The sequence below is a fragment of the Castor canadensis genome, chromosome 3 (genome assembly GCF_047511655.1).
Source record: "Castor canadensis chromosome 3, mCasCan1.hap1v2, whole genome shotgun sequence".
NCBI classification, from domain to species: domain Eukaryota; kingdom Metazoa; phylum Chordata; class Mammalia; order Rodentia; family Castoridae; genus Castor; species Castor canadensis.
In genome coordinates, this window is record NC_133388.1 from 73,578,737 (window position 1) to 73,599,332 (window position 20,596).

The window sequence follows — 20,596 nt, forward strand, 5'->3', positions numbered from 1 at the left end:
GGAACAATACTTCAGTTTCTACCTTAAGGACTTCTTGTCTTCTGGGTTGTGCAGTGATGCAGGATAACCCAGACTGCCTTGTCCAGGCTCAGGCCATCTCTTGCCTTCAGCAGCTTCATATGTTTGCTCCACGACATGTCAACTTGTCCAGCCTGGTTAACAGCCTCTGTGTGAGTACACAGTTATAAATTAGGCCTTTGTTTCTTTAATTGGAAATTTATATTTATTTCAACTTCATTATTCTCTAGACTATGCACAAAATTATATGTTGTATGATGGCTATTTTCTTTCACTCTGTTTGGGAAATGGGGAGACAGCATTCATATATTTATCTCTACATCTCTCATATATGGATTCATGTTTCTTCCATTGGTGTTGAACTTAATACTTGAAATATTTATTTGCCAGTCAGTCCCAGGTAATGTGTAAGTGCTGTAGGACATGCAGATATTTATGTGATCACTTGTCTTTTTTTTTTTCCTTCTTCCTTTATTCTAATTTATGACACAAAATGTTATTTGCATCTCAGATGGAGAAATAGTAAAAGTTTTCCTTAAATTTTAGCAACATATACTGGGTTCTTACAATGCATCTAACAAATGTAAAAAGATGAAGGCAAGGCCAGGCATGGGGGGGGGCACATCTGTAATCACAGCACTCAGTGGGCTAAGGCAGGAGGATCACAAGTTCAAGGCCAACCTAAGCTGCATAGCAAGCCCCTGTCTCAGAGTTGAAGGCATTCAACCAGAAGTTGGGATGAAATGGTTCACAAGCTTTGTTTTTAAGATATTCTTCGGCATAATCAATTTGTGTCTGGACTTACCTCAAAATGTGAGTGGCATTTGGGATTATAACTTGACGCAGTGGCTTTTTAACTTTTTCTGCCTGCACAGTTCTCACAGCACACTCCCATTAACAACATGGCAGTTGAAAAGCATTACTTTAGACAGTCTTTTCATTTTCAAACTTGAAACAAAACTTGACAAAACCGCAAAATCTAAAACTCTGTCAGAGAGATTATCCCTGCTTTTGTAGAATGATGTTTGCATCATTGAAACCAATCTTTTTTTTTTTTTTTTTTTGTAATGGGGTTTGAATGCAGGACCTCATCTTTCTAGGCTAGCCCTTGTTTGTGTTGGGTATTTTTGAGACAGGTTCTCTCTTTTTCTGTCCACACTGGCCTTGGACCACAGTCCTCCTCATCTCTGCCTCCCAAGTAGTAGGATTACAGGTGTGAGCCACTGGCACCTAGCAAGACCAGTCTCAATATAAAGATAACCTGAGGACCACGACGTGAAATAACTTGCCGTAGGTAGCATGTCTAAGTAGTGGCAGCTGACTCTTAAGTCTAGAATCCAAGTTTCTGGGTGCCTCATCCAGTCATCATTTTGTTATTTTATAGCCTTTATAGATTTTATGCCTAAATTATATCCCAGTCTTGTCACTTCCTAGCTACATATAGCTATGTAGCTGTATGGAAGGCCCATAACCTCTTTATGCCTAAATTATATCCCAGTCTTGTCACTTCCTAGCTACATATAGCTAAAATAGCTGTATGGAAGGCCCATAACCTCTTCCACACTAGCTGCTTACTTTGTTAAACAGGAGAATGACATAAGATACTGTGTATAAAAGCAGGTGTCCCAGTCTTTTAATTAGCACTTGACAATAGCAGTTAGTTTTATTGTCATGACAATAAACAATTCATTGTACTAATTATTGATACTAACAGTCATATAAAACTAAAAAAAAATGATGTTACTGACTTTTCTGACAGAAACTTTTGTTCCTTTACTGTTTAGAGTATGAACCAGTTGTGTTAGGGAAAGTAGTATGTATAGAAAAAGAACAAATTTATTGAGAAGTAAAGAGAGAGACTAATTCATGATGGAAAAGATCTATCAGGATCATTATCTTTTTTCCTTCCCCATTGCAAAAAAAGATTACATGTAAAAGGCAATTGATACCATCATATTAGGAGATTTTTCTTTTGCATTGATACATTGAGCAGTTGAGAAAGTCTGCACTAACAGTTACAAATCTTACGTTGCTTGTAATATTGAGCAGTTTTTCTTACAGAAATCATATATTCAGAAACTATCACTATACTATGTTAATTTTGTCTCATTTTGGTTAATAATTTATTCTAAATTTAGTAGATTGAAATTATTATATTTCACAGCATTTCTGAAGTAAGGAAGTTGCATTTCATCATTAAACACGAATCAGACTATAAAGGTTTCCTTCTAACTGCATGCTGTTTAACTTCTAGTCTGCACTTGGCCTTAGCTACACTAGCAATTCTGAGTACTCTCACTTTTAAAACTTAGCTTCCAAGAGTTATAAATAAATAATAAATAAATATCTATAATTAACTTATGATGAGGTAAACCCCTAACTTTGTCTCCTTCTGGACACCTGTTTGTGTGAGTGAAATCCAAATCATTCCTCACAGAGATGTCTACTTGATTTTATTTCAATTCTGAGACTTAATTAGATTCCAAAGGAAAACCTCATTACTCAAATGTGCATTATTAAATTCTGGTGCATTTTATACATTTATGTCTTGGAATTCTTGAGTTGACTGTTTTCATGATCTTAGCTCAACTCATGTTTTATTAAGTTGGAAAATAAAGTATTTGTGTCACATTTTTAAACTGAAGCTAAGTAAATTTGAATAACTGTCAGCATTTATACTTTAATGCTTAGCTGACTGTTGTCAAAGTCATCCTAGTATTTATCTTTTGGTTTTGTTATGACCAGTTTATCATTTGTTTTTGTGCAGGAGATCTTGTTGGATAATTCTGTGTTGGTAGGTCCCTGACCCTTAATTCTAACTTTTTTGAGGTTTGCAGTGCTATTTCCTTGTGTCGTTTTTGGTTATAGATGCTCTTGTTTTCCTCTGCATCTCTGTGTTTAAACTAACCAGTAATGCAAAGTCCAGTATGTATGGCATGTTACATGATGTTTAATATCAGTATAAGCAAATCCTTCCTAATCTCCAACTGGTATACTCATTCCTTGCACTAAATTTTGCATCATTTTGATTTAATATATTCATTTTAGAAAGGAATTGCAGTTGGGAGTTTGATTTCTGTATTTTGCCTGCTTTGTTTGCCTTAACCTCCTATTCCTTTTCCCAGTTGAAATGCTGGAGAATGACATGGACATATTAAGCCTCCCATTTTGCTTTATGTGACAACCTTCAAGCTCTTTTCTACCAAACAAAGAGTACTTCTAAGCATGCTTTTTTTTTAAGATTGTTTGACCAGCCTGAAAAATGCTGCACCTGCCTTGTATTATATGCTTGTAAACCTCCAGTTAAAATTGCTAGTAGCTTCATTAACTTTTCTTTAAAAATTATTGTATAAAGTACCTTTTTATCATTGTTGTTAAATAAAGCAGTAATCTTGGGCATGAGTAAGCTTAATCTCACTTTTATTTTAACTTCTGTTATTCTGTGTACTAGTTTCTAACAACAGAAATTCCTACACACGAGTGGCATGACAGTGCCTGGAGACATTTGTGAATGACATTCTTCTCCTTCCAGTTTTGTGTTTATGGTATAGCTTGAGGGAATAATAGAACATACTTGCAAAGCAGTTCTCATCCGTATGTTTCACTTTTCAACCAATTTTTTCTGGGATTTTTTTGGTGTATAATAATATTTAGGATTCAGCTGTCTTTGCATGTATTTTCTTCTTCTACATTGAAAACTAGAATTTAGCCTCTGCTCTTTACAACAAACTCATCTACTTCGGTCCTGTTTGTCCCACATATTCCAGATCAACATAAGATCACTGTCACAACTGTGCTATTATTTGTCAAAATTTGCTTTGAACATTGCTGTCATCAGATACATATTGGGCTGAGATGTAGCTCAGTGGTAGAACATATGCTTAACATGTGTGAGGCACTGGGTTGAATATCCAGCACTGAAAAAGTATGCATTCGTTGTTACAGACCTCACCAAAACTGATCTTTCCTGATTAGAAGAAAATAAATTTTAAATCTCTAAACTTGATATCACTTATGAAGCTATTGAGTAAGAATTTGTACCCAGGAGCCCAGGCATGATGATATATGCCTATAATCCCAGCATTCTGGAAACTGAGGAAGAGAGATAATGAAGTTTGAGGCTGGCCTGGGCTGCGTAATTGATTATTTTAGGTACATCACCAAGCTTATCTCTTCCCATATGTAGACACATCCTAGTGAGATTTACTTAGTAGCTCTGTGATAGTGCATATGTATTTCTATATATACCTATACATATATGTAAAATTTGCTATTCTGTAGTGTCTCTAAAGAGCATTTTTGTCAGTATGTTTTCTGAGTAAACCTACCTTTATTTGGAAATGCCTTTACTTACTCTGTATGTCTTCTGAATGAAATACTACTGTTAGTGACTACATTAATAATAACTGACATTTATTGAGCACTATCATTTGCCAGCTTCCATAGTAAGCACTTTGCATGTTACTTCATGTTAACCTCACAATAGCCCTGTGAGATGGCCTAATGTTATAAGTAAGGAAACTAAGCCACAGAGAGTTTAAAGAACTTGCCCAAGGTCACACAGCTAGCAAGTGGTGGCTCTGGGACTCAAACTGAGACAGTTTGACTCCAGAACCTCCAGTTAGTTTAATCAGTGTGCTATGCTGCCTAAGTTGCTATGTTTGTATGTGTTTCTTAGAGGATCATGAGTATTAAAATAGTGTTGCATGAGCACAAATGTGTAAATCCTTTCAATTGTGTTTCTTATTTTTACTTAAATGAATTCTGTCTTCTAACACAGTCACGAGGCTTTTGCTTGGATTTATGTATGAATAATGCATAACTTAGTACATGTATTAGTCCTTAAGCTGTTTCTAAGTTATATAATCATAAATATATACTAGAATAATTTTAAGAAGTTTCTTTGATAAATTATGGCCAGCCCACTGAGGGCTGGACAGAATCCAGAGAAAGCCCAGTGACTATGTATGAACCTTTCTTAGTTTTACCAGGAGTTTGAGCTATTTCATTCCCTAAATGGAATTTTTCAGGTGAATCTTTGTAGTCCCTACTTGTTACTGAGAAGAGCAGTTCTGGCTTGTTTACGTCAGCTTGTACAGAGGGAAGCAGCTGAAGTTTCAGAACATGCTGTTTTGCTTGCAAAGGGTAACAGAGAAGAGTTGACTCCAGGTAATTCTTTTATTAGCATATGTCCAGCTCAAGTGAACGCCATAATATAATATTTTCCATGTATACATTAGTTTTAAAATGCAATCTAAAAGATAGTGCATAATGTCTCAAATCTGCTGCAAGAAGCAATTGCTAACAATTACCATTTCATTAGTGATATTAGTGGTCTAGAACAATGCTTCTCAAACTGAAGCCTTAACCCAGCAGCCTCTACATCATGTGGGAGTTGCTCAAAGTGCAGATGGCTGGGCCCCATCCCAGGCCTTCTGTAGCAGAATCTGGGGGTAAGAGCCCCACAATCTGGATTTTGTTTTGTTTTGTTATGGTCCAATTTTTGCAGTCCTTCTATGAGTACTAAAATTTGAAGCTGAGCATGTTGGCTCACAACTGTAATCCCAGACACCTGGGAGACAGAAATTGGGAAGATCATGGTTAACATGACCCCCCCCCATCTTAACTAACAGGCCATATGTGGTGACATGTGCCTGTAATCCCAGCTATGCAAGAGATATAGATAGCAGGATCATGGTCTGAGACTGCCCCTAGGCAAAAATGTGAGCCCCTATCCTAAATATAACTAAAGAGAAAAAGAACTGGGTCATGTCTCAAGTGTTAGGGCTCCTGCCTTGAGTTCAAACCCCAGTACAAGGAAAAAGGTCGGGGCAAGTGGGGTGGGGAAAACCAGTACTGCTGGAAAAAAAAGTTTGAGAGCCATTAATTTGCAGCAAGTTTTGTTCATAGTGGTTAATTGAAATTGGATTTAGTCTTTAAGAAATTTATGTTTCCCCTTCCTCAACATACCATTTTAATAAAATTTACTATAGGTGAGTCTACTACAAATTGAAGGATTTTCTGCCACTTTAGAGCTGAGTTAAAATATTTTGTAATCAGTAAGAGTTGCTTTAATTATATGTCCCTTTATTTTATATTATTTTATTTATACTAACTTTTCACAGTACTGGGGATTGAACCCAGGGCCTCAGGTTTGCTAGGCAAATGGTTTACCAATGAGCCACATATCCCTAGCCCATATCCCTTTATTTTAAAAACTATGATTTGAGTAACTCAAACATGCATATAAATTAAAATAAACCATTAGCATATAATAGTAATAATGTCTTACACTTGTATGTGTATAGTTCCAATAGCACTGTCACGCTTTTAGAAAGTCATAGATTTCACAAAGCTTTTGAACATCTTGAAGCTTTCAGCTCTATAATATACTTTACTGTCAGTAGTCTGTGCTGTTTAGAGTATAGTTTTATTATTATATTAAAACTTCTGTGTTGACTTGTTTTTATCAGCATGGCTGGATTGATATAATAGTCATCTAACAATGTCAGACATTCTCCACAAAGGAACCTTCATTTTCTATCTGTTGCTTTAGGTTTTCATGGTATAAACATGTTCAGAGAAATACTAAATTAGCTGTGAGTAAAACTATAGTAAAGAACTGTTGTGATACTCCTTTTTTAAAATTTTGTAATTTTCCCAATCCCGTAGGAAAGTTTAAAGAACCATACAGTGAACACATAGATTCACCTAGTCAACATCCTTGTGACACTTGCTTCATGTGTCTTTTTCTCCACACACACACACACACAAACATGCACACACAAGTTTCTTGCCAAGTCATTTCAAAGTAGGCTGTAGACCTGACAGTTCACCCCTAAATGCCTCAGTTTGCATTTCCAAAAAATAAGGACATTCTACAAAGTCACACACGACATGTAAAAAAATCAGCGTTGATTTGGTAGCATCATAGATTTTACAGTCTTTAGATTTCTCCTGTTATTATAAAAAATAATGGCTGTATGGCGTCTTCCTACACCCTTGCCCTCACCCAAGTCTAGGATCCAGTCATTATTCATAACGGTGCATTAGACTACACCCTTCTAGACTGTTAATGTAAAACACTTCTATATCTCCTTCTGTTCTTTATAAGATAATTCTACTTTTTCAATAATATAAATTATTTAATAAATACTAGATGAGTTAACCTCCCTCTAAAATTATTTCATTAGCATATTATAGTTGTACAGGGGGATATCTTATGGTTCTTATATATGTGCTTGCAATACATCTTAGTTAGATTCTCCCTCCTCAGCAGGTTTCATTCTTCTGTTTTCTAGATGAGTTAAATCTTGAAAACAAGTTTTTAGCATTTTCATAATTAAAGGAAATAGATGTTAGACCAAAGCTTTTATTTCTCCTTTGAGATGTTTTATTACTTTCTAGTGAGAATATAGAACAGTGATTTATGTTAATTTAATAGTTCACAATAACTTAGTTGTAGTAATTAAACACTTTTCTCCATGCAGTGGTGGTTTTCTGTTCTGCTTTTAGTCTTATGTTAAAAAAAACTTTAGAGAAAAAATTAAAGAATCATATCAAAAAACAATGGCTATTTACCTAACAAGACATTAATAACTCTTAAAGACTTATTCAGTGACAAAGATCATAAAAATCCCAAAGTTCAACTGTGAGCTAAAATCAGTCTCAGTAAATTAAGGCAAAATGTTTAGGCTGAGTTCTTTAAATATATTTATATGTAATATTTAACTATCACTGAATGTGTGTGCTTCTCATGTCAGTTTTGTTTTCTGTATTACTTAGATCATCGGTTTTCTTGTTGTCAGATGCCAACATCAGAGAAGTGGGCCTTGAAGGGGCATTATTGACCTTACTAGACAAAGAGACAGATCAGAGATTATGCCATGATATCAAAGAGACTTTAAATCACATGCTTACATCTATGGCAGTGGAAAAACTCTCCCTTTGGTTAAAACTTTGTAAAGATGTGCTTGCTGCATCAGCTGGTAAGTACTGGTGATTACCAGTTAAAATAATAAAACTGAAAGTAAAAATCTTAAAATAGATTTTTGTTTAAAAATCTTATCTGTTTAAATTTTAATTGTGTGGTCTTTGCATTCTTCAAATGACAATTCTATGCTAGCATTTAAAAGAATTCTCTGATTTGAACAATATAAATCTAACACTTAAGGCTACTTTTGGCTCCTTTCTGATTGTATTAAATAACTTTCCTGTATCATACAAACTAAAAAGTAGAGTTATTTGTGCTATGAAAAATATAACCTAATTTATAGTAGCCTCATTATGTCTTTTCATATATACTAAACATTTAAGAGATCTCCTGCCTATCAACAAATACTGAAGAGAACTTACTGATGTTGATATTTGAACAAGCTAGTTTCTCACATTTAAGAATGTTAATTTTAAATAGTATTAGAAAATAGTGCTATTTCTCTAATGTCTTTGCTAATAAAAGATAATTGCTTGTAAGAATCTGCATTTGAGTTTTTTAAAATGTGCATCCTTATGTAAGAGAGAAAACAAATGAGATGAAAAGATAGAAACAAATACTGTTCCAGGAACTGTATCTATTTTTTCTGATTTAATTCTTAAACCCATCTTGTGAATAGGCAGTATTCCATTTTATAGAAGAGAAAATGGTTTGGAGAGGTAAATAACTGCTTAAAGACACAGATTCAAGCCTAAGTCTGCATAACTTTAAAATCCATGAATTTTCCACTATGTTTTAGTAGCTCCCAATTTAGTTATTCAAGCCTTATAATTTCATGTAGTTCTTATGTGTGAATTACATAACAGGAAAAAAGGGACATAAAATTCATGTCTTTCAGAGGCTTATACCTGTCCTTTCAACCATAGGCTCTATATGTTTCTCCTCTTTAATGCTCTCTTCTATATACTGCTGTCTACTACTAAAGTCCTTTTTGTTGTTGTTGTATTGGGGGCTACTACTTAAGTCTTAACTTAAGTTTTAACCAGTGTTAAAATAAACCTAGCACCACCAACAACAAAAAAATCACTAGTGCACCCCACTCATCAATTTAGTGGAGAATTTTGACCTTTCTTAAGTACAGCCATCTGCATGCAGGAGATTGGTAAATTCAAGTATCTAGTATTGTGTTTGGTTTTTCACTTTGGATATAACTTAACAACTTTGTCATTTTGACCTGGACCCTGTCTCCTAGCATTTTCTTTACATAACACTGTTACTTGTAGTTGTGATACCTGATTATTTGGTGTTAAAGATATGATTGATCAATACCAATTCTAGTCTGCATTTGAAGTCATTTTTTGTAAACCTTTGTAAAACTCTTTCAGTTAATTGTAATAACATGTGTTCTCCCTTGACAAAAGATTTTACAGCTGTGATTTCTGTGGACACAATGCAAGAGGAAGAAGGCGATAAAGGTGATGATGCATCAGTCCTGACTACCAGAAATGTTGAGAAATCACACCCTTTTACCAATCCCCGGTGGGCTACCAGGGTCTTTGCTGCTGAATGTGTCTGTAGGATAATTAACCAATGTGAGAATGCAAACAGTGCACATTTTGACCTTGCTTTAGCACAAGAAATGAAAAAAAGAGATTCAAGAAGTAAGTGGCATGGTAATGTAAAGACCAAATGATATAAGTAGAAATGCTGTCTGCTTATGATTTGTATATTAATTTTAAAAGTAAAACTAAAAAGTTATTTTTATAAATCAGTTATGAAACTTCATCATTGATCCTAATGTTTATATAAGCTATCAGTTACTACACTTTTAATGTTTAAATATATATTCAATAGTGAAGTTTTAAAATTTGCATTCGCTTTTATATAAAGGGCATGTGCAAGTAGCTAGTTCACAAAATTTGGTTTTTTTATTTGTAATTTTTACCAATTTTTATATTTATTTTGGTGTCATAGATGTGTTTATGTTTGATGTCTAATCTTTAAAATTCACATAAGGACATGTTCAAAGACAGTGCACATTACTAAGTCCACAGAAATATTCTTTATCAGACAAAATGATTACAAAGCAAAATGTTGCTATTGCCAGTCTGAGTGTGACTTAGGTATCTCTGATTTAGTTAATTTTCAAGGCAGCATTTATTAAGACTCTTACTTGGGATGAATACTATGCAAGATACTTTTGAGTATAAAATTAGTATACCATAGATATTTTCTGATTCTAATGCTCCTTGTACTTGGCACTTACTAAGATATGGTAGTGTGAACTATATAGCTCTATTCTTTGAATCAGTCTCACATCCTCTAAATAAATGTTAGCTGTGTTCTTAAACATTATTAGAACAGTGTTAAATGGTTTTCTTGCATCTCAGAATTTTTATACCAAAGAATGTGTCATAGGGATGAAAGGAATTGTCACTTACCGTTTCTGTAGCTAGAGATGTTTTTTACATGACCATCATTTGTATGTTTGGCAGTACGTGCAAAAAAAAGACAACCTCATGAACCATCTTTTTAAAGGAACATTAAGAGCTAGGCATTGGCTCATGCCTGTAATCCAGCTGCTCAGAAGGCAGAGATCGGGAGGATTGTGGCTTGAGGCCAGTCCAGGGGGTAAAATTAGCAAGACCCTCAGTAAGCCAGGCGTGGTGACATGCATCTGTAACCCCAGCTATCTAGGCATAGCATAGGAAAATCACTGTTCAGGCCAGCCCTGGGAAAAAACACAAGTCCCTGTCAGAAAAATAACTTTAAAGGCGAAGGGGCTAGGCTGGATTTTATGACTGAAGTGGTAGAGCACCTACTTAGCAAGTATGAGGCCTGAGTTCAGACCCTGATACTGACAAAAAAAATAGTAATAACAAAGGAACATTAAGTCTCTTAGTGTCAACTTGACATAAAAAACATAAACTATTGTCTAATTCATCAAAGGCGAGGGTCTGCTTACTGATTAATGTACTTTTATCAGAAAATCTGAACAAAATATTAGACTGTAGAAGGCTGTCATGAGACCCTGAGTTCAAACCCTAATACCACCAAAAAAAAAAAAAAAATCACAATACATTACAAAAACAAAAAAAAGACTATTAGCACTTTTAAAGGAAGCTAATTCTGACCTTGGCTTTTGAATACCTTTATATAATTATTTGGTTTCTGATAGTGTTGTGTGTGTGTGTGTATTTGTCATTAAATTTAGCCTTAACGTCTAGGATTTATATGTATGTGTGTTTTGTTTTCTGGTTCTGAGGCTTTTTTTGAGATACAGTCTTACTATGTAGCCCAGGTTGGCATAGAACTCACCATCATCCTGCCTCATCTTGCCAAGTACTGGGATTATAGGCATGTATCACCATGCCCTGCTTAAAGTCTGTGTTTAACACAGGGTAAGACCAAAACAGTAAATCAAATCAAATCATAACTAAAAGAAATTAAAGGAAGAGAAATTATCTTTTAACATAAATCTTGATATTCTTTTTCTTGACAAGGCATTTCTTAATCTTGTAGATGACTTTTTGGTGCTCCATCTTGCTGATTTAATTCGCATGGCTTTTATGGCTGCCACAGATCATAGTGACCAGCTCCGTCTTTCTGGTCTTGAAACACTATTAGTTATTATTCGGCACTTTGCAACTATTCCGGAACCAGAGTTTCCAGGTCATGTGATCCTGGAACAGTATCAAGCCAATGTAAGCATTTTCTAATAGAATTTTTTTAAATTAAACAATACTGATAAAAAGGTTAATGAAACCATTTGGCCTCTCACGTCTTAATTCATAAGGGATAGCTCTTCTAACATATCACCAGTATCATCAGTACACAGAAAATATGTATATTAGTAGAAGAAATCTGAAAGCTAATGTTTTATAAAGCTCTAAGAAAAAGCAAAATATTATATAAAGCGAGTCTTTTATAGTTTAAGGCTTAATTTTCATAATTTCTTGCTAACAAAGAACTTTAGTAGAGAGGTATTTTACAAAATTTCTGACTAAGCAACATAACACTAAATAATCTGTCCAGCATACATTTATATTTTATTTTCATTATTGCTAGAATGGAAATGTTACGTGTAACCTCCTTCACTAATTTCTTCTAGACCTAGGGAAAGATTTAGGATTTAGGTTCTGTTACTGGTTCTGAAACCTTTTTAACTGATTGTATTTGACTGGCTCATTGAGCAATACAAGAAGAGTAAGGAAAATAACAGAATCATCACCTGTCTTGTATCTGTTCAAGGATACCTTATGGTTCAGAGGCAGCCTTTAATGGCCAGCAATTAGGGAGAGCCTCTAAAACAGTTCACCAGTTGGTTAATGTTCTCCATCACTTCTTTCAACAGGTAACACCAACGTGTGCTTAGGAAGAAAGCAAAAGAAAGGGATGAAGTTACATAGAATTATCCCACTAGAATAAAATATTGTAATTCATCTCAATTAAGGAGAGTCCTATATTTTTAGCCCTCTCAGAATGACAGATGCTAGAAATTCAACTCACTTAGGCAGAAAAAGGGAGATTATTGTCAAAAATCTCTTAGTTGTCTCTGCTTTCTTTATACTGGGTTTATTCTGAAGCTTACTTTCTCCAAGTAATAACAAGATAGCTCTCTCAGAGACAGTGGTACTTTCAGCCAAAGTCAGCTTCTTGGTATCCCAAAGTCTGTCTCTGGAGCTAAGCAATACTGTCAGCTCCAAAGGAACCACATGGACTAAGACAGAAAATGATTTCCCAACGGAAAAACTGGGATTCCCTTATCTGAAAATAAGGGAAGGTGTTCAGGATAGGCAAACACAACAGGTGCCCATGATAACTATTCTGAATAAATAATTTTAAAGCAATGTTAAAAATGTCTCTTACTGATCTTTGATATCTTATAATTTTTTGTCAGGTAGGAGCAGCACTTAGGCCAGCCTTCACTTCAGACACACCACCTGATGTCATTGCTAAAGCATGCCAGGTCAGTCGTTAATAAGACAAAGCTTAAAAAGCAATCTAAAGAAGCAATTCAGTTTGTATTTGATACCAAGTTTCTTCCTTATAGATGCTTTATCATCAATCTCAGCTTACTCTTACTCTTTCCTTTTGAAATTTTTCTTTTTAAATTCTTTCCTTCTTTATAACTGCATGCAAGATCCTATTTGAAAAATAACTAGAACATAAAGGGCTCCACTCAAGTAACAGACTGCCTGCCCAGCAAGCATAGAAGTCCTAAGTTCAAACCCTAGTACTTCCAAAAGAGATAGAGAAATACCATGGTGCCTAGAAAAAATATGTCTGGTTATTGAACAGACTTTTTGCATTGCAGAATTATTAATAGTGTTTTGTTTTAAAAATTAAAAATATACTGCCTAGAAGTATATATACTGGCTGAAAGTGTGGACCAAGTGGTAGAGCGCCTGCCTAGCGAGCACGACACCCTGAGTGCCACAAAAAAAAAAAATTTTTTCATTCTTTTGATGACTGTGTGTGTATATTTGGAGGTACCAAAGGATGAACTCAGGACCTCATGCTTGCTAGGCAGTTTCTCTACCACTTGAGCCATGCCTCCAGCCCCAAGAACCAAAATCTTCATTGGAGGCTGGGGATACAGCTCAGTGGTAGAGCACTTGCCTAGCATGTACAAAAGTCTAGATTCAATTCCCAGCACCGCCCAAAAAAAAAAAATCATTGGCGTTTTAAATATTAAGTACTTTTATCTTTTAATGTTATATGACTTCTAATTTTAAATAAAAAGGTGAAATAATCAGTATAGCATCATATCCATATTAATAACATCTCACACTCTTTAGTTTTTATACTAAACAGCACTAGTTTCCTTACTTCAACCTTAGTTTTCATTCCCTTTTGAAATGCTGGCTTTTGACCGTCCTTATCAAGCACTTTCCTGTGGGTTCTTGGTAGTGAGATGGTCTCATTGACTAAATGCCAGAGATGGGTGAACTCTGTCAAACTCACAAAGGACCTAAGTACAATTTTTAAATTAACTTTTGATTTTCTTAAAAACCAGGTTTGCAGTGCTTGGATAGCAAGTGGAGTTGTGAGTGACCTTAATGACCTCCGAAGAGTTCATCAGTTGCTTGTTTCATCATTAACAAAAATACAGGCTGGAAAAGAGGCATTAAGTCACTTATATAATGAAAGTGCTTCTACCATGGAGATCTTAGCTGTGCTAAAAGCCTGGGCAGAGGTGGGTACTTTTTAATTAATAACTGAAATTATAGAGTTGTTACTAAACAATGTTAGGTCACAAATTGAAATTAACTAAGATACAGAAAGTCATGTATGTTGCTGGCACCTGAAACCAGGGCCTTGCTCATGGTAAGACAGATGTTCTCCTATTGCACTACATCTCTTACCGTTAGTTTGTTTTTGTTGCTTTTGTTTATTATTAAAATTGTAAATTTAATCGTACCATAGCGTCCATCCAGCTGCCTTTCAAAGGTTAAGCTGCCTGCTTGCTGCTGCCATACAACCCTTGCAGTTTGCAGGATAGCAATGTGTCTACCTGTCCGCATCTTTCCAACTGTGAATTTTATGTTGGAGGTGCACTCACAACCATGTTCAATCTTGAATTTTTTTTTTTTTTTTTCAGCACTGGGGTTTGCTAAACAGGTACTCTTACTACTTGAGCCATTCCTGCCAGCCCTTTGATTTTTTTTGCAATAGGATCTCATAAACTATTTGTCTGGGGCTGACTTTGAACTGCGATCCTCCTGATTTCTACCTGAGTAGCTAGGATTACGGGCATGAGCCACTGGCACCTGGCTTCAATGTTGAATTCTTAACCCTTTGCATTTCATCTTCTGGCTATATAGCGCCCATGTGCCCATGGTGAGGTTAGTTTGTTCTTTAGTACCTCAGATTTCACAATTCTTTGGCATATAACTATCTGTAAGGTGCTACAGAAGCCACTTTGCATCCCTACTCAGCACAAATTCTTACTCAAGGCAACTCCTAACCCCAAAAAGGCCAGCCCTTGGTTTTTTGAGGCAGAATCTCACTATGTAGCTCAGGCTGGCCTTGAATTCTGTGTATCCCAGCTTATATTGAATTCATAATCCTCTTGCCTCCAACCCTTCAGAGTGCTGAGACCACAGGCTGTACCACCATGCCATGCAGTTAATTTTTTTTTTTTTTGTACTAGGGGTTGAATTTAGGGCTTTGCACTTTCTAGGCAGGCACTCTACCATTTGAGCCATTCCACCAATCCTGTGTAAGTCCATTTTTAAGGTAAATAATAGACTTCCAACATGAGACTTATTTGTTACTTGACATACTGGCTAAGCAGTCTAGAAAGTCCTTATTGTCTATCCACTGCTTAAGCAGGGGCAGTCATGAACCAAAGAGGTTTTATAACAGCCAGTGAAAATCAATTTTTTTGAAATAAATTCTTAGCTATATGTATCTGCTTATATACTCTATCAACTATAACAAATACCTTATTGGTTTTTTTTAATGCTCTTTCCTAGAATGACTTATATATTAAATAGTGCTCATTTTCTTAGAATAAATAATTCCTTTTTTTTTTCCTGGTTGTACTGGAGTTTGAACTTAGGGCTTCATGCTTATGAAGCAGGCACTCTACCACTTGAGCCACACCTCCAGTCCTTATGCATAATTTTCTTTTTTTTTTTTTTGCAGCGCTAGTTTGTACCCAGGGGCTACACGCTTGCTAGGCAGGTGATCTACCACTTGAGCCACTCCATCAGCTCCCCTTATGCATAATTTTAATGAAAGTATATAGCAGCTAAGAGAATTAACATGTACAGAAGGGTTTCGTTCAGTAGAGCTATTTTAAACCCACATGTTGTGTAATTTCTACATCTGTCATTATTTAGGGTTGGCAAACATTGGTTAGGAAATGGTTCTATCTGAATTTAATAAACTGGATCAAATTATCTTTAACACACTTTGTCGCTTTAAAACATCTTATTGGAACAAATTCTATAACATATCTTACAACTAACTCTAGTCACATGTCCTTATTTATGGTGATTTAAATCTCCATGTTTTTGATCAAAGTCATTACCACCTCTTAGTCTTGTCTCAGTCAGTAAATAATGAGTGGCCAACATTCTGTGTAATTGAGGTCCATCCCTTTTCTGAAATCCTTGGAACCAGATATATTTGGAATTCAGAAATAGGGGGATTTTAGAAAAGTAATACAGTTCATATTCTATGTATCCATCCAGGAAGTCTAGGAGAATACCATACACTATAATCAAACTAGTAAATCTATAGTTAAATATCTGAATACTCATATTGTATTATAGAGAGACTAGAAATAAGTTCAGTTTTGTCACTGGTTTATCACAAACTTAAATTTTTCAGAGGGCTTTTTTGTTTTGGATTTTAGAGTTGTAGATAAAGTGGTACATGTTACATACTATGTTCTGTAGTCCACAAGTCTATTTATGTAAACTTTTTATAGTGACTTAGTGGTAGATTTTGATATATATTTTCAGTATCAGCTTATTGCAGTTCAGAAATGGCTGCGTATATCTGAATGTTGAGATGGATTATTAGGCCTTAACCTAAAGAATGCTGTGATCAGTAATTGGGTTGTTAAAGTGCAAAGTGGCAGTATATTTCCCAGGTGTTTGCTATCCCTGATGCATCTCATTAAAGATGATATTTTTGGAACTTTCTACCCTGGTTTGGAATGTGTGGTTACACATGTGTGTATTCTTCCTATAACAATGCATTTCAAGCTCACTGTGCTCAAAGGTTAAGTCTGCCTCTTCAGAAAATGTAAACATGTTATGGTACCTTTTCATCAAAGATTTTCCTACTTATAAATTAAAACAGGTCTACATAATTGCTGTACAAAGACATAAAAAACACAAACAAATTTCAAAAACTAACACCTGCTCAGAAGAAAGTGTCAGAAATGGATCACATTCATCAGATGGACTTCTTGAACTAGTCTGCACAGATCTTGGCACACTAAGCAGACTCTGGCTTGCTGCACTTCAGGACTTTGCTCTGTTAACTTTGCCTTCAGAATTTGCCACCCAACTTCCTGGTGAAGGTAAGGAGGTATAATAATTAGATAATTCCTAGAAATAATAACTTATATCTTCAAAATTTCTCTATTAGCAAGTAATTTTTATCTCCCAGAACAATTTTCATTCATCAGATAAGGGTAGATACCTAGAAGTCAAAAGGCATGCACGTCTTACCTCACAAGATACAATCAAATTCCTCTCCAAAATGGCTGTAGCAATTTGTGTGCCTACCAGCAGCATGTTCCTGTTTCTTCACGCCTTCCCAACATGAGATATTACCACATTTAATTTTTGCTAGTCTGATGGAATAAACTAGTACTTTTATTTATTTCTTTGAAAATCATTTTTCATAAGTTTGTGTCTGTTTAAGTTGCTTATTACATAATCTTCACCCATTTTCTATTTTGTTTGTCCTTTTCTTACTGATTCATTAATCCTTCATATGTGCATTTTAATGCTGTTCCCTTGTGATGCCTGTCTTATACTTTTTTTTATTTTTTATGGTACTGGGGTCGAACTCAGTCAAGGCTTCACACTTAGGCAGGCGCTCTACCACTTGAGCTATGCCTCTAACCCATGGTTTGTGTTTTTGTGTGTTACTCAACACTTTTTTTTTTTTTTTTTACTTAAGATCATAAAGACCTTTTGCATTTTGAACTTTAGTTGAACTAGAATATATTTTGTAAGTATGGAATGGGATAATTAATTTTATACTCAGTTACTAATGTCACATTTATATGTTGGGTAGTTGTTAGCCACTCTTAATCTTCATGTTACTTCAAAATGTCTTGGCTGTTACTGTTTCTTTCTGGATATGCATTTTAGATACAGCCTGTCAAATTCTATTAGAATTTTGATTGGAGTTATTCACAAAGTGGTATGTAGAGTATTTATTATACTTTTCAGTATCATAAAAATGGAAACAAACTGATTTATTGACATAATTTAGTAGCAAAAGTGAATGGTATAGCACAAATAAATCTTAAAGCATTAGGTTTTTTTTTAAAGCAAGTTCCAAAAGGAAGAATACAATGTGATGTTTTTTAAGTAAATTTTTTAGTATACAAAATAATAACATTTATGAATACAAACATTGTGGAAATATAAGACTATACTTACACTGACTTGAAAGTAGTTACAAGAGCAGAGACAAAATTAGTCATAACAAAATTTTAGGGTTTTTTTTTTTTTTTAAAGAAGAAAAGTAAGAGATTTAAGAAAATAAGGCAAGGAGGTGCTGGTGGCACACACATAAAATCCTAGCTACTGAGGTTGCGATCAGAAGGATCACAGTTTGAGGCCACCTGGGGCAAACAGTTCACAAGAACCCCCATCTCTAAACTAACCAGAGCAAAATAGCCTGGAGGTGTAGATCAAGTGGTAGTATACAAGTAGTAAATTATAAAAAAGGCTAAAATTATTCTTCAGATTTCTTACATGGTTTAGTATAAGTTAGCCCTATGACCCAATAGGTGTTCTCCCAGGAAAAATGAAAACATTGGTAATAAAATTACATTTTATGACAGAATGAATGAATCTCCAAAAATGGTATGAGGCAAAATAAAGTCAGTTACAAACACGTATTGTAGATAAGATTCAATTTACTAGAAGTTCAAGAACAGACAAGATCTGTGCTGAAAAAATCAAAAGCTGTTGCCTTGGGTTAAAGGGTACTGACCAGAAAGGGTCCGAGTGAACTTTCAAGAATGATAGAAGTAGTCTTTACCTTTAAGAGATGAAAAAGAAAATATATTGGAAACTAATTTCTTTTATTTCTCCTGAAACTGTTTGCTTCCCTTTTTCGCCCTTTGATAGGTGGCGCTTTCTATACTGCAGAGACTAGCGAAAATGCAAAATTGCATTATCACAACTCATGGGCACTTATCCTCCATGCTGCAGCTCTGTGGCTTACAAGCACAGGCTTTGTTGTTGCTGAGCCTGATGAAGGTGCATCTAATCTCTCCAGGCCCGTAACACCAACTTCCATGTGCCAAGGTTCATCATCTGGGGCTACAGTGAAGTCTCCCGAGGATGTCTACACTGATAGGTTCCATCTGATTTTAGGTCAGTAAGAGTCACAAGCTTATGACACTTAGAGGGACCGTTCTTGAGTTGCACCTTGCTGCCCGTCTTCTCTTGGTGGTTCTCACTTCAGTCTTTATTGGTGTTAGTGACAGCCTTCATATAACTGGGTAAACTTATATATATATTTTTAATTATAAATTTTATTATGGTAAATCTAAAACCCTGTAACAAGTTGGCTTCAGTATCAAGTTGAATAAATTATTGAAATTGTAGAAGAAGCTTACTGTTTTTCTTTCCACACAATTTTTATTTGTTATTATTCTCCGTTTTATTTTATTTTTCTTACCACTTGAGCCATGCCCCCTCCCTTTTTAGTAGGTTTTTGTTGTTGTTTTCTTTAAATAGGAATGCTTCATGAATTTGGATGTCATCCATGCACAGGGTTTTGTTTTTTTGTAGCCCAGCTGGTTTCAAACTCATTATCCTCCTGCCTCAACCGCCTGAGTGGGATTACAAACATGTACTACCACACCCAGCTTTCCATGAGAATTTCTTAGTATGCGTGCATTAATGTATATACATTAATCACAATAATTAACGTACATTTATATACATACATGCTGACAGGTTTGTCCCCTTTTTCTCAACAATTGCAAATTTCAAGAAAGTATGCCCAGTGACACAATTCCAAGCATATATTAAATGCCAAAGATTACTAGGATTTTTTAAATTTATGAAGTTTAATCCTAATACATTTTTTTAGCTTTCCCTGAATGTCTTAATTTTTGGTGGCCAAACTGAGTAAAAAGTTAGTAAGACCTCATCTCAATAAACTAGCCAGGCATGGTGGAACATGTCTGTAATCTCAGCTACACAAGGTATATATAGGAAGATAATAGGTGGATCGTGGTCTGAGGCTGACCCCTAGAAAAATCAAGACCCTATCTGAAAAAAACTAAAAGCAAAAATGGGCTGAGGGCATGGCTGAAGTGGCAGAGTGCCTGCCTAACAAGCATGAGGTTCTGAGTTCAAACCCCAGTACTATAATAAATAAATAAATGTAAGTGATTAAAATTTATGACTCATAGATCTACCATCAAACTTGTAAGGGCTGGGGGTGTAGCTTGTGGTAGAATGCTTGTGTGGCATGTGATTCCCCAGCACTACAAAGAAAAAGTTTTAATTAAATTTTTAAAAATAAATAAATATGTTTTAGGGCTGAGCGTGTAGTTCAGTGGTAGATTGCCAGCTTAACATGTGTGAAGCCTTCGGACAACTCCAGAACCAAAACCAAACAAAACCCACAAACTATTAAAGAATAAACAATTGCAGTTAGGAGCAGAAGTTTTTCAGTTTTAATACTTGAGTTCAGACTCTTAATGTACCCCTATTGTGATTGACCTTAAACAAATTAACTTAAGCTCACAATTAAATTAATAAAAACTTAAACTGGGCACCTATGGCTCACACCTACAATCCTAGCTACTCAAAAGGATCAAGGTTCAAAGCCAGCCCAGACAAATAGTTTGCAAGACCTTATCTCAAAAAATCCCCAACACAAAAAGGGCTGGCAGAGTGGCTCAAGTGGTAGAGCAACTGC

The 20,596-nt window shown here is 35.2% G+C and overlaps 1 protein-coding gene across 7 annotated transcripts in view; it reads left to right on the forward strand.

The window, feature by feature from the left end:
- Heatr5a (HEAT repeat containing 5A) overlaps positions 1-20,596 on the forward strand; it is a 111,147-nt gene that overhangs the window by 75,105 nt on the left and 15,446 nt on the right. For 5 of the 7 annotated variants that reach the window (XM_074068204.1, XM_074068209.1, XM_074068206.1 and 2 more), the window contains 10 exons: positions 1-170; positions 2,786-2,812; positions 5,049-5,187; positions 7,827-8,006; positions 9,373-9,612; positions 11,474-11,655; positions 12,852-12,920; positions 13,971-14,150; positions 16,772-16,994; positions 18,787-19,035. In XM_074068204.1, the coding sequence (XP_073924305.1) occupies positions 1-170; positions 2,786-2,812; positions 5,049-5,187; positions 7,827-8,006; positions 9,373-9,612; positions 11,474-11,655; positions 12,852-12,920; positions 13,971-14,150; positions 16,772-16,994; positions 18,787-19,035 (1,659 nt within the window). The remainder of the gene's footprint in view (positions 171-2,785; positions 2,813-5,048; positions 5,188-7,826; positions 8,007-9,372; positions 9,613-11,473; positions 11,656-12,851; positions 12,921-13,970; positions 14,151-16,771; positions 16,995-18,786; positions 19,036-20,596) is intronic. The other 2 variants (XM_074068207.1, XM_074068208.1) reach the window with 1 other exon arrangement.